General features: G+C 39.7%; 1 protein-coding gene across 1 annotated transcript in view; it reads right to left on the reverse strand.

Moving 5' to 3' along the window:
• Positions 1 to 14876, reverse strand: part of EPSTI1 (epithelial stromal interaction 1) — a 110659-nt gene that overhangs the window by 39107 nt on the left and 56676 nt on the right. The window contains exon 7 of the mRNA XM_066383714.1: positions 6901 to 6994. Coding sequence (XP_066239811.1) covers positions 6901 to 6994 — 94 coding nt within the window. The remainder of the gene's footprint in view (positions 1 to 6900; positions 6995 to 14876) is intronic.

Here is a 14876-nt window from a genome sequence, read left to right on the forward strand (position 1 = left end):
AAAGTAAGATGCGATATTTGGGCACGCTTTGTTCTTGCCAGCAGCAATTACAGGGCCCTCCCAACCTTGTATTTTCTTAATTCTGCGTATTTTCTTAATTCCGCACCATTCCCACTTGAGACCGGGAATTACTAGCTGCACTGGTTTGCAGCATGTGCCCAGATATAAAAATAAATATAGGTGTTCTATTATACCATTTCATTACGGATTTTTGTTAATATATCATTATTATATTTATTATTAACACATCATTATATTATTTTTAGATAAATACACCCAAATAAAATAGATAAATTTCTCAAAAAGAAGTGTGATATTGAAGAGTCCGATTCTGGAAGTGAGCAAAAGTTAAGTGTAAATAAAATAGGACTTGAAGGCTGATGGGCAGAATTTAATTTATAGCATTTTCCATCACTTCACACTGAACAATAGGATTGGATTAGAAACCCATTCATGGAAGCTTCAAGTGATTTAGGTTTAACATTAACAGAAGAAGAAGAACTGTCAGCTATATCCACTAATTGTGAATTGATGATTAAACATAAGAAATTGTCTCTTGAAGCCTTTTGGATTTCTATAAAAGAAGAATATGTGGCAATATCTAAAAAAGCTTTGAACATTTTACCACAATTTTCACATGTTTATGTGAATTAGGATTTTCTACCCTCAACACAAGAGTAAAAAGAGAGGAATTCTTCAATGTATTGATGAGGAAATGAGAGTTTGCCTTTCAAATATATGCCCAAACATTGAAGAAATTGCTAGCACACATCACGCTTATGTTTCTCATAAACACAAGAATGAAAAAACTTAACACATTCGCACCAGGACTTGCCAAATTTACTAAATCTTATTAAAAATGTATCTATATATATATATATGAAAAGATAAGTTTTTTATTTTTAACCCCTCTTTTTTATAAATTCTAAAAAGCATAACTCAAAAAATGTAACATAAAAATGTTTTTTAATGTCAGAATAAACTTAATTTTGTCATATTTATTTCATTTAATTACCATAAAAGCATGCTTGAACTTTATTATTTTTCTTTAATATTTGACTTAATTACTATAACTTATTTCTCAGAAATTTGTATATAGTGTGCCTACAATTATTTGTAGGATTTTAAATGCACCCTGACTTCAAATGTTTGAGAACCACTGCCTTAACCTATAGGAACTGATGCCATCTCCAGGCAGACAGTGTCACAATTGAGTTAAATTCTAGCTGGTGTTGCAGAGTTGCTTGGTGTGAGAAAAATCCCCACCCGTTTGGCATCAGCAGTGTTTTGAATGTGGGAGTAACAAAGATACTCAGTAGGGACAGGAGGAGGGGGAAGAGTAGTCAAAGACAAACTGGAGGAGAAAAGTGGTATTTTTAAACAAGGAAGTGAGAAGATAAATCCAGGTGGCCTAGGATTTGAATAGTAAGAATTCCATTAAAAGTCAATGAAGAGAAATAAAAGAAATAACACAAGAATATCATTTAGAACTAGTGATGAGTTTCCTTTATTCTTGAAATGGTATAAAAAATGACCCCAAATTAAACTTCCTTCCACATATTCCTTCCATAGGGATATATCACTATGAAATTGCAGAATACTGGGAAAACAAGACAGACGCTGTTATGGTGTTTCCAGGAAAGGGGAAGAAAGCCCTCATATAAGGACTGATACTCAGACAGCCTTGATTCCCCAGGAACCAACACTCAAGGTTAGAAGAGCAACACCTCCAAAATTCTAAAGGGAAATTATTTCCAATTTGTAATACTGACCAGAAAATTGCAAGCTGAGAATGAGGAATGAATAAAGATCATTTCAGGCATGCAAAGACCTAAACATGTATCTTCTCCTGAGATGCTGATAAATAATACGCTCCACCAAAATAAACCAGCAAAAACAGCACAACTATAGATGAGTCCCAGAAATCAGGGACCCAACTTGGGACAGCAGTAATAGCCTTTTCCCAGATGACGTGAAAGCAGTAATTGTTGTCATTTGGCTGCACATTAGAATGAACTGGGGAGCTTTAAAAGCCCTGCAGCCCAGACCACAGTACAGCAGGACCTCTGATATGGCACCAGGGATTCCAATATGCAGACAAAGTTGAAAACCAACCATTCTGCCAAAGGAAAGTTTCAGAACAAGAACAATTGCCTGGCTCATTGGCTTAGTGGTAGAGCATCCCAGCATGTGGATGTCCCAGGTTTGATTACCAGGCAGGGCACACAGGAGAAGTGATTATCAGCTTCTCCACCCCCTCCTTCTTTCTCTCTTCCTCTCTTCCCTTCCTGCAGCCATGGTTTGATTGGTTTGAGTGAGTTGGCCTCAGGCACTAAAAATAGCTAGTTTCCAAATAATGAAGCAACATCCCAGGTGGGCAAAGCATCCCCTAGTAGAGGGCTTGCCAGGTAGATCCCAGTAGGGCATGTGCAGAAGTCTGTCTCTCTGCCTCCCCTACTCTCACTTAATAAAAAAGAAAAAGAAAAAGAAAGGAAAAAAAGAATAGGAACAATGTAGGAGGTCTAAAGAACAACCAGCTCAGGCTAAGGTAGGAGGGAAGAGAGAAACAGAAGGGACATTTCCAAAAGGACAAGAAACTGGGCACTGATGAGCTATCTAACAGGCACAAAATGGAAATTGTGTGGAAATTTGCCACAAAGAGGAGCTTTGTACATAATCACAAAAGCTGAAAAAGAAAACAGCCACATGTTCAAAGGAAATTAAGAAAATTCAAAAGAAACAATGTTTTTAAAAGTTGTGACAAAAAGAAAATGTAACTGGCTTGGCAGTGAGAAAATATTTACATTGTCATAATAAGAAAAAGCACTAAATATAGAATAGTTGTATTAGGAGAACAGAAGAGAAATTATTAAGACCTAGCATTGATTAATCATGAGATAGCAATGTACACATTAACAGATGTGTGGAGTCAAATAACAAAAGAAACTGCGAAAGGAGTATGGTGGGATGAATGATGGCCCCTAAAGATGTCCGTGTTCTAACCCCAGGAAACTGTGAATGTTCCCTGACAGGGCAAAAGGGAATTTGCAGAAAATAAAGTTCTTAAGATGAGAAGATGAGCCTGGATGACCCAAGTGGGCCCGGCATACAATCCCAACGGTCCTTAGAAGAGAAAGGCAAAGTCAGAGTGTGGAGAGGGTGACATGAGAATGAAAGCAGAGGTGGGAGTGTTATAGTCACACACCAATGAGCCAAAGGATGACAGTGGCCATGAGAAGCCAGAAAAGGCAGGTACAGACTCCCCACAGCCTTCAGAAGGAACCAGCCTGGCTGACACCAAATTTTAGCCCCTTCATACATCTTCCTGACTTTTGATTCCAGAACTGTTGAAGAACAACGTGTCATGTGTGTTGTTTTCAGTCACTAACTTCACAGTAATTTGTCACAGCAGCAATGGGAAATTTTCTAATGAGGTATAATTGACATATAATATCACATTAATTTCAAGTTTATAACAGAATAATTTAATATTTGTATATATTGCAAAATGATAACCGCAGTAACTCTAATAGCTATCTGTCACCATACATTGTTCTAAAACCTCTTTTTGTGATGTGAACTTTTATTATCGATTCTTTAGCAACTTTCAAATATGCAATACAGTATTAACTATAGTCACCATACCACACATTAAATCCCCATGACTTACTTTATAAATGATGGGACATTAATACAGGAATTTAAAGTGTTGTAGTAAAAGTGTGATTGAAGGTGTGCAAGAGAAGTATGCTCTTAAGCGTTGACTTTTTAAAGAACATGTGATACATGAATAAAAATTAAAATAAGCAAACTTCACTAAGTGTTTGGGTTAGTGAAAGTGACAGGATATAGCCATAAAGACGTAAGTGATTGAGCAGTACTCCTTAAACATTAATGTGCACACGAATCATCACAGACCATGCTAACTGCAGGTTCTGAGGAGGGTGTAATGGAACTTGAGATTTGTCTCCGTGTCTATAAGCTCCCGGGTGATACCCATGCTGCTGGTCCATGGACCATACCAGGAGTGGCAAACACCTAAACTTTAGTTCTATAGAGAGAGGGGGAAGGGAGCAGTAGGAATTTTTGTTAAGCTATGGCTCTTTGGTCTTATTTTTGAAGATATAGGGGCTACTGGGCAGTGAAACAATGAGATGAGAGTTTTAACAATTATTATTCTCTCTAGAAGAAGAGGAAGCCAATGGTAGCAAACCAGACACTGGAAACCATTTGGTATGCAATCTTTTGTCTGAAGTTCTTTAGTGCAACATCTAAAGGAGTTTTCTTGTAGTCTTTTTCATTGACATGATTGTATAGTACTTATTAAATTCCTATCTGCTCATGACAGATCCACATGTAAATAGCATAAGAAAAATAATTTTCTCAGGAAAGTTGCATTCTGTAGTAAAATTGAAACTATTTCTCAAAAAACACTTGAAACCCTGCTGCTCATCACATCCCATAATAATGAATATCACACGGTATTCACATCCTATACGTTGACCATAATTAAGGCAAAACACAGGTGTCAAAACTTGGCAAAAGTGCAATGTACATATTTTACTTTCCTAGAGCATTAGAAATGGTTCTGCAAAGCATTCTCAAAGGGATTCTATGCAGATGGATTAGACAGAGTGAGAGGACAATATTATGGGTAAAAAGTCAGTGAACTATATTGAACAGCAACAAATTATTAATAATTTGGGGTCAAAATTGGAGCAGCTATTAAATATAGTTCATAAGAAACCACCATGGATCCAATCCTATTCCATATTTCTATTAATAACTCTGAGGAGCAAGTGACTAATGCACTCATCAATCCACAAAACGTGCAGCTCTGGGAGGCATTACTAATGCTTTGGATGAAGTATTAAAATTCAGGGTGATCTTGTTAAACTGAAGAATCAAGCCAAAATCAATAGAACAAGCACACGCAATTCCGCCAGGTATATCAAGCTGCAGGAGTCAGGAAGCTCTAAGCAGAAATCAGGACCATCCTGGCAGCCAAACAGAAAGTTGATCAGGCTATCCACCTCCTGTTTTCCCTCCCCCATCACTGCCACAGGGCAGCTGGGCTGATGTCAAAGACTGTCCCTACACATGATTTAACTCTATTACTTACAGCTTCTTAAACCTTTCTTCCAGAGCAATGATGGGAGGTGATGGATTTCACATGACTTGAGGAGCCCACACTAGCAAATTCAGACTTTGGAACATTACATTAGCAGTAGGGGAAAAAAAGAAACACTTAAAGCAGGGGTCAGGAACCTTTTTGGCTGAGAGAGCCATGAACGCCACATATTTTAAAATGTAATTCCATGAGAGCCATACAACGACCTGTGTATGTTAGGCATTATCCAATAAAAATTTGGTGTTGTCCTGGAGGACAGCTGTGATTGTCTCCAACCATCCACAAACATGAACATGAGCGGTAGGAAATGAATGGATTGTAATACATGAGAATGTTTTATATTTTTAACGTTATTTTTTTTTATTATTAAAGATTTGTCTGCGAGCCAGATGCAGCCATCAAAAGATCCACATCTGGCTCGCGAGCCATAGGTTCCCGACCCCTGACTTAAACGTTCATAAGTAAGAGTAAAATGACCTTTTCCTAAGGAGTGTCATAATGTCTTCCTGATGTTATAAAAGTGTGGTTACTAATGAGAAAGGGGGTGCATGGAAAACAATGAAATCCAGATTTCTCTAACAACTTACTGTTTACCTGCCCAAATCCTGGAAATGCTGACTTTTTAAAACTTAACACCCATTTTTTTCTTTGAACTACAACCCTTTCCCAGACTCATCCTTAATTACATTTACTTTTAATGTACATTTAGTTACATTTGTCATCCCCAGTGAGCTGGTCGATAACCAAGCCCTGCCAGTTTCACACTCATCTCCATCCTCTCCCCTGCCTCCTCCTTCCAGTCTCCATCATTCCCCACCTGGCCTTACACAGGAAGGTCTTAGAGGCCTCTCTGCCCGCCACGCCCTTAGAGCTATCCTTCACACAGTTCCCACTGTCATCCAGCTAAGGTACAAATCTGACCTTGAACCTTCCCCATTTAAAACTTTTCATTACCTTCAGCCCTCAGAACACGAGGTCCAAGTTCTCCACTGTGACATACAGATTTCAGCAGTGGTGCTCCACCAATTCTACCAGCTCCCTCTGTGGGGCATTTCTGGATGTCTCATTGTCTGGAAGATTCTCCTAGCATTTTGTGCTCAAGAGGTCAGGAATGCAAAACTTCCTGTAGTATCGAAGAATCATCCCACCCAGCGAACTACCCCACCCAGACTGCCACTACTAAGAACTCTCCTCGTGGCTCCGGACCACTGCTCTACCTTCCAGACCACAGCACTGCCTCTCCCGTACCCTGCGGCCACACCAAACTCTGCTTCCAAATGCAAGTCATGCTTTTCCATGACATGACACCTTAATTCTTGCTTCTGTGTCTTAATTTGACACCTGGAATGTCTCTCTTCACTCTATTGACTCATAGTTTCAATTTCAGCTTTCTAATTACCATATGCTCTGCACTCACTACTTTAGTTCCATGGTTTTCTCCTTCACTTGACGAAGGTCCCTCCAGGCAGAAATTATATGCACTCAGTAGACCTTATGTAAGCAAACAAAACAAAAATTTGAGGGATGGATATATGGGTGACTGGGTGAGATAAGGGCTTTTCTGAGGATGTTTATTTAGTCCAGGTGCCGACAACATAGGTAACAAATACAAGCATTGTTTTATAGCCAAAGCCACAACTGAAGTTTCAGATTAGGCATCTGCTTTTAGTTCCAATAATATTCTATGTTGGTCACTCTACACCCTAATCTTCATTCACTGAACTTCTTTCAAAAATGCCAGATAGCGCCCTGCATGGCATTCCACTTACCCAAGTTGAAGATTGTACGTCACGGCAAGCAATTTGACAGGTACTTCTGTTTGGCAACTCTGTCTCCAGTCTGCTCAAGAACTCAGCAGTTTTGCTAGCAGGAACACAAATAGGTGTTAGGGCCTTCGTAAAAATAGAAATATAATTATTTATTGTGCCTTTGGATGCTAGTCTAGGCTTGTATGGGTGATGCCTAAAAATATCTTAGGTCAAACAAAAGGTTAGTTTGAGTGGAATAGAAAACTAAAATAAAGTGCTATTATAAAACTGCATTCTTGAAGAATATCAGTTTGAAAAATTTAAGTCTAGGTTTGTGGAATGTGAAATTGTGATTTCATTTTTCTACTTCACGTACTTTGACATGAAGATAAATGCTCTCCTGGATTCCACAATATGGGGCCCTAATTTCCTATCTGAATATTTAAAGCTTGACACTCAGCCTTCCCTACAGATAAAACATTAATCCCCCACACCTCATTCCACACTGGATTTGCATTGGGCCCTTCACCTTCTCTCTCCTGCTCATTTCATTTCCTTCCTGGTTTTGACTATTTTCAGGATACACAGACCCTCTAATCTGGTAACTTCTAGCCATTTTTGGATCATAGACCCCTTTGAAATTCTGAAAGCAAACATGGACCCTCTGCTTCCAGACACACACACACACACACACACACACACACACAACACTTTATTTGTAGGAAGTACTGTGGTTCTGGTCTGCATTTCTGACCTAAAAAATTGGCCAAAGCATGTCCTCAGAGTTAATAAGAGGTTCTTTGTTTTTTTTTTCCTTAAAAGCACAAACCATCACCCCAATTTCACCTCTCATGCATGCCAATAGAACACCGGAATTGTTTCCTGACCCTTACTTCCCTAATGGCCCCATTCTACCTACCACTGATTTACATTCCTTCATCCTTTCCCCATATAAGCTATGGGACTGGATACCCCTGTATTCCACAGTCACAACCAAACGCCTCGTCGAGGCCTGACTGATACTGCACCAGACCCTGCAGCCTGCTCCTCCTCTGCTTCCCTCCTGGTATCCTTCTGCTTTCCCCGAGAGGTCAGGTCTCGTTCTGAGATCCAACTCATCAAGCATTTTGGGCACGGGCATCAAAGGAAACACAAATGGCCTGGTAAAAACAAATGATATCCACCAAGGCGAAATCAAAACAAGGAATAGAAAATAAAGAGAAGTGCCAACATCACTTCAAATAATTGCTTAAGTAGAACATGACATTTGAACAAGGTCAGAAGCATGAGCGGGGAAAGGAAGAGCTAAAGGTTCAATGATGTACATAACCCTTAGAAGCACAACGCTTCAGCGGTGGAGACAAGCAGCCTTTCCATTTGTCTAGGGTTGTTTATCTTGCCAAGAATAGACAAGGAGACTAATGAAGTTGCCGAGTCTGGAAGCTGCCCCAGTGTCTGGAGCTTTATGAAGTCATCAGTCAAAAGTATAAAGAGAAGAAAGCTGCTAGAGGTTTGGATAAGATTTCTGAATATCCTCAGCTGAGTGTAAACTGAGACAAAAGCAGTAAAAAAGAAGCACCATGACAAGCAAGGAAGGAAGGAACTTCAGACAAGTTGAATGGCAGTCCCGCATTGCATTCTGATGGTTGCTTGTTACCTGACAATTCCAGCACAAAGCTGGCCAGGAAGCTGACCACCAGCCTGGTGCTTCTGCCCATGTCACTGCCCCACTTGTGCAACAAGATTAAATCATAATGACAAGGCCACAGAACTGTCACAGGAATGTGAGTAAGTGCCTATAAAGAATGTGGATTACTCCCAAGTGATTAACTATACAAACAAGACAAGTTCCAACTTACCCAGTTAACTAGGATTTTCCTACTAGTAGTATAGGGTCATGTGGTTGAGTGTTGGACTGTGAGATGAAGTGACATAGACCACCACTTCCAGGACTTTATTAGCTAAATTAACTAATGATAAACTTCCCATGCATGCACCTCCATAGTTTATTCTCCTGCTGCCTGGAAAGGAAGCAACCCCCAGCACAAACTTGAAAGTCATCTATTGAAGATGGGAAAGACTATATCGGTTTTGCAGCCCAAATATCTGAATGGAGGGGGCCTCCTCTTAAGCCTCTTCACCCATGTCTTAAATGAGCAAGGAAAAAATATATAGTATTCAAGCTATTACATATTTTGAGGTCTGTTTATTATAGCAACTTTCCTACTCAAATAATACAACATAGAGTAATATACACAAGAGCACAATTTCTCAATGTAGGTGATCAATTCCAAAAGTATATAAGAGGAGGCTAAGATTTGTGGAGGAAGAGTGGAAAAAAGAAATCTCACTAATTCATCCAGGTCTTTGCTATTCCAGAACCTTAGTGGAGCGAGGGGACGGCGGGAGAAGGGAGGAGACGTGACCCTTGCGCTGTCCTCTTGTCATATCTAAGCACTAACTAGGCCCAGAGTAAGGAATGTACCCCAGTACCACTAATTGCACTAGTCCCAGTGAATAATAATGTTAATCATGTCTAGTTTGAAAACAGGTAGGCATTTGGGAAGAGAAGCTGCCTTGTGAGAAAGTCAAAGAAGAAAAGAATGTGACTTGTTCTATTTGGTATGATGGCATATTTAAAATCATTAAATGGAAGATTTATCAATAAAAAAACAAAATCTGACCTTTTGAAAAAACAAAAAATACAGAAAAGGCCACAGACAGTGAACTGTGTGTCTGTTGGCTCATTAGAATAGCACAGAATTGCAAAACACAGTTCCTATAAGGCTATGTTTTTATAGTTAGAAAAGAACACTAGGATTTTAGCATTTGAGAAAGAATCAAAACTTCACTTAGACCTTTAGCGGCTTATGAGTCAGGCACCTGCCACTCATCCTACTCCAGGGCTGAGCACCTTTCTCTACCTGGCTACCATGTCTGCCAACTTGGCACCATGATAGGGCTTATAGGAACATTCTAATAAAAAGTTTCAGCTACAGATTTTAAGCTAAACAGTCATACTTAGGAAGGTACTCTCAATGAAAAAAATAGCAGTTATAAACCCTGGTATTTTTTGTCTTGCTGGGAGTAGAGGGGGCAGCTTTACCTTCTCTCATCTCAAAAGACTTGCATGTCTGCAGGTGCAGGCAGGGGATGCAAGTGAGTGAAGGGAGCCCGGGGTGAGGGCAAAGGAGCTCGGGCTCAGTGATTAAGGACAACCGCCACTCAGGTCACTGTGGATGAGACCAGAGGGATCAGACAGGACTTTGACAAAGCAGAACATGATCTTCCCTAAAAAAGGGGTCACCTGCTACTCAGCTCCAGGCCTTCACTGCCCCACGGGGACACAGGCCAGCATTTCCAGGTGTCCTAGTTTCTGTCTGTATAATAAAAATGCTAACAACTATTCTTGTGAAATAAGTTGGCAATTAATTGAAACACTGTCAGCCAAATGCTGTGCTGGCCAAAAACAAATAAACAAACAATAAAAAACCCCAACAAATAAACAATTAGGTCATCCATGGCCCCAAAGGCCACCTGACTGTTACCAGGTGATTTTATTTCTGCCTGTCCAGGTGTGTGTGTGTCCTAATTATATATTCATTAAAAAAAAATTACAAGCAAGATTGGTTTCTAGTCTTGAAGAGGGGTTTCAGTAAAAGCTGTTTTACTGGTTTGTGTATACCAGCTAATAGCAAGAGAGAGAAAGTAAATCATATTTCATATTTATATCAAACATAAAAGCATAGCATTTTATAGTTTATGATTATATATATATACATGAAAATAAATGGTGAGACACTATAAGATGAAAAGATAACTGATAAAAATACTCATAACTGAAGAAAAATAATGGAAGGATCAATGTAAAAAATATATAAAGATCCAATAAATCAATTAGAAAACGACAACCCAATAGAAAAGTGGGCAAAAGGTTGACACGTCCTTCACAGAGGAAGAATCCCAATAACTAGTAATAATAAAAACAACAACAATAGCTTAGGACTTATGTAGTTCTTTTGTGTCAAGCCCTGTTTTAATCACATGATACAAGTTAACAAGGTTGTTCATGACAACCTTGTGAGAGTCCTATTATAATGCTCAAAGTCATGCAATATGGCTAGTAAATTAAATGTCAAAGCCAGAACCAGACCCAGGCAGCCTGGCTCCAGAGGCCATGCTGTTGGTCATCACATCTGACTGCTTCTCATGAGCAGTAACCATGGGAAAAGCTGTTCAATCTCACCAATACTTGCGTTTACTAGGAGGGCTAGGCAGACGCCATTCTGGGTTCCATAGACAAATAATTTCCCAAATGCCAGTAGGAAGACTTGTGTGAGCGGGCACATTGAGAATCATCTGTGGCACTTCCTAGAAATTACTGGACTCAAGACTTGGACTTTCTAATTCGATGTGTCTGGAGTGGGATCTGGGAATCTGCGTTTCTTAAAGCACCCCTGGTGATCTAGTGAACTACTACAACAGTACATGGGGATATTTAATACACAGAGGTATCTCTGATCCCCATTATTCTGACTTAGGAATAATTCTTATTAGACAACACATTTCAAAGCAAAGCCTCTGTGTGTCTTCGGAACCTTCTGTGTAAGTACTATCGAATAATACATTCTCCCTGTATTTTGCAAAGCTTCACAAACCTGAACTTTGCCACCATGAGGTCTGTGTGAGCAAGTAACCCTTCTTCCACTCACACACGGGTTCATGCAGGCAACAAATATTTCCTCTGCTTTGTGCTTAAAAATATGTGTTATAGAATAGTCTAAATAGGTATTACTTTGCCTGAGTCAGTTTTGTATAACCAGGTGTGAACAAAGACCTCTGCACACCGATAAGAACACACAGAGCCCAGTTAAGAAGCAAAGGGAAGGAAAATGTACTGTAATAGATACACAGGTTCCGTTTAAAAGACTTTAAGAATGAGAGACATGAAACAAAGCCCGAATGTGAGGCTGTAACATCAGAAGAGCTAGATTTTGTACTTAATCATAGCAACCAAACTACCCCACATACTTTAAACGATTCTTTCCTCTCGTTAACTGGTCTCTGCTGCTTTAATTTTTAATTACAAAGTAATACAAAACATAATTTAAGAAAATAGAAAATAGAAAAACAGAAAGAATAAAAAGTAAAAATCCTGCTTAACTTCCCTCTCCACCTAACTCCTTTTCCAGAGGCAAATGCCATGACTGGTCTTCTATTAACTAACAAATATCTATTTAGAATGATGAACAGTGGTTTACTTTGGATTGAGGACAATAATTAAGGTAAGGCAGGGAATGCCAGCTGTTCTCCAAAATGTGTTTTTCAACTTCTGAACATGTAGCTACACTACATTTCCCAGCCTCCCTTGCAATGATGTGTGGCCTCCTATCTATGTTCTGGCTAATGGAATGTAAGCAAAAGTAGGAGTCAAGCCTGATGTGACACACCAGTAACTTCCCAATGATTCTTTTTTTCCCTTCTTTTTCCAAGTGACAGGAGGGGAACTAGAGAGACAGACTCCTCATGCACCCTGATAGGGATCCATCCAGAAACCCCCATCTGGGGCAGATGCTCTGCCCATCTGGGGCCATGCTTGCAACCAAGCTATTTTTAGTACCTGAGGTGGAGGCTCCATGAGGCCATCTTCAGTCCCCAGGGCCAACATGCTCAAATCAATCGAGCCATGGCTGTGGGAGGGAAAGAGAGAGAGAAAGAGAGAGAGGGATAGGGGAAAGGGAGGGGTAGAGAAGCAGATGGTCACTTCTCCTGTGTGCCCTGACCAGGAATCAAACCTGGTTCATCTACAGGCTGGCCAACACTCTACCACTGAGCCAACTGAGCAGGGCTCCCACATGATTCTTTTTTTTTTTTAATTTTTTATTTATTTATTTTATTTATTTTTTACAGAGACAGAGAGTGAGTAAGAGAGAGGGATAGACAGGGACAGACAGACAGAAATGGAGAGAGATGAGAAGCATCAATCATTAGTTTTTCATTGCACGTTGCAACACCTTAGTTGTTCATTGATTGCTTTCTCATATGTGCCTTGACCGTGGGCCTTCAGCAGACCGAGCAACCCCTCACTTGAGCCAGTGACCTTGGGTCCAAGTTGGTGAGCTTTGCTCAAACCAGATGAGTCTGCACTCAAGGTGGTGACCTCGGGGTCTCGAACCTGGGTCCTTCCGCATCCCAGTCCGACACTCCATCCACTGCGCCACCTCCTGGTCAGGCCCACATGATTCTTTATGCTCTTTTCTCCTTCTGTCTGATGACAGCACCCAAAGTGAGCTTGGAAATTACTTGCTAATCTTGGTAGAGCCCCACTTTGAGTTGCTGCCTGAGGAGGAGAGAGAGCCAGCCTGCTGGCTCAAACAGTATTCTTGGACCATTCCACAGGAAAGCTATACTTTTTGCTCTTTAAGTTACTTAAAATCCAGTGTCTGCTTTTTTTAACCATAGCCTTTCTTACCCTAATAGAGATTATTTTTGTAACTGAAATACCATAATATTTTGTTCTGCAAAACTGCTTTATTTTAAATTTAACAATATCCTTGAGATTGTTCCCTATTACTCTATAGCTACTTTATTCCTTTGGCAGCTGCATAGCATTCCAAAATATGGATAAAAATAATATATTTAACTACTCTTAGTGATGGAGAGTTATATTGTTTCCAATGAGTATCCTGGTATATACATCTTTGTGCACATGCATGAGTAATTCTTTAAGATATAGACCTACAAGTAGAATTGTTTTCTAGTATATGTACTTATAAATATATATATGCATTTAAATTATGCATGACAGTGCCAAGCTGCTCTATACAAATTTATATTCTTGCTAAAAATTAACTCTGTGAAAGGACAGTTCAGAACCACAGCTGAGTATTAGTCCCAGCCTGTCTCACACATTTCTGTTTGCCTCAGTCACTTTCAAGTGGCCCACCTCACCCATCATCACTCAGCCTCTTGACCCTGCCTTATGCACTTGCCACTCCGTAGCTCACACACCTCAGTGACCCTCCCAAATGCTTCCACACCAGCAGCACACTCTTGATATGAGATCAACCAACAATTCCACCTCTCAACCTCATTTCAGAAAATCTTTTTCAAACACAAAATCATTTAAATTAGGCAAACACTAAGGTAAAAATTGTTGCAGGCAAGATCCTATGTATGTTAAAATCTGTGGGGAGAAGTTTGAGGATAACAGGATATTAGAATAATAATAGTCTTAAAGTATCTCCCCCAATTATAACGTATCAATTGCAAAGGGGAAAGCACAATAACTTTACAGTAGGGAATACTTTAACCTAATAAACAAAGTTATCATCACCAGCGGTAAAGACATTAACGTCATGCTCCCTCTGATTGATGCACTGAGGACATGCATCACTTCTTGGTATTCTGAAACTTAAAACCTCAATCCAATCATGAGAACACATCAGACAAACCCAAATTTGAGGGACATTCTACAAAGTAACTAACATTACCCACTGAAAGTGCCAAGGTCACAAAAGATAAGGGGAAAATAAGGCACTGTCATAAATTGGTGGAGACCAAGGAGTCATGACAGCTAAATGCATTATGCATTCCAGAATTGGATCCTGAAATAGAAAAAGGACCCTGGGGTAGATGCTAGTGAAATTCTAATAAAGCCTGTAGTGTACTGTATTTTATCAATGATAATTTCCTGGCTCTTATAATTGTACTGTGGTTATATAAGATATTAACATTGGGAGCAGCTAGGTGAAGAGTTTACTGGAAAAAAAAGCTGTACTATTTAGCAACTTTTCTCTAAGCAGAAAATTATTTCAAAAGAAAAAGAAGCAAATTTTCTTCAGCTCTGCATTACCTGAAACTAGGACTTTCTCTTGAAGACAGGGCTTTTCCCTTGAGTCTCCTAAAAGGAGCTGTTTTATTTTCACATTACACCAAGCCCTCAGTGCCTACAGTGACACAGACATCCTCTTTGCCCCCCATGCTACTTCCAGACC

Source organism: Saccopteryx leptura, chromosome 4, assembly GCF_036850995.1.
Source record: "Saccopteryx leptura isolate mSacLep1 chromosome 4, mSacLep1_pri_phased_curated, whole genome shotgun sequence".
NCBI classification, from domain to species: domain Eukaryota; kingdom Metazoa; phylum Chordata; class Mammalia; order Chiroptera; family Emballonuridae; genus Saccopteryx; species Saccopteryx leptura.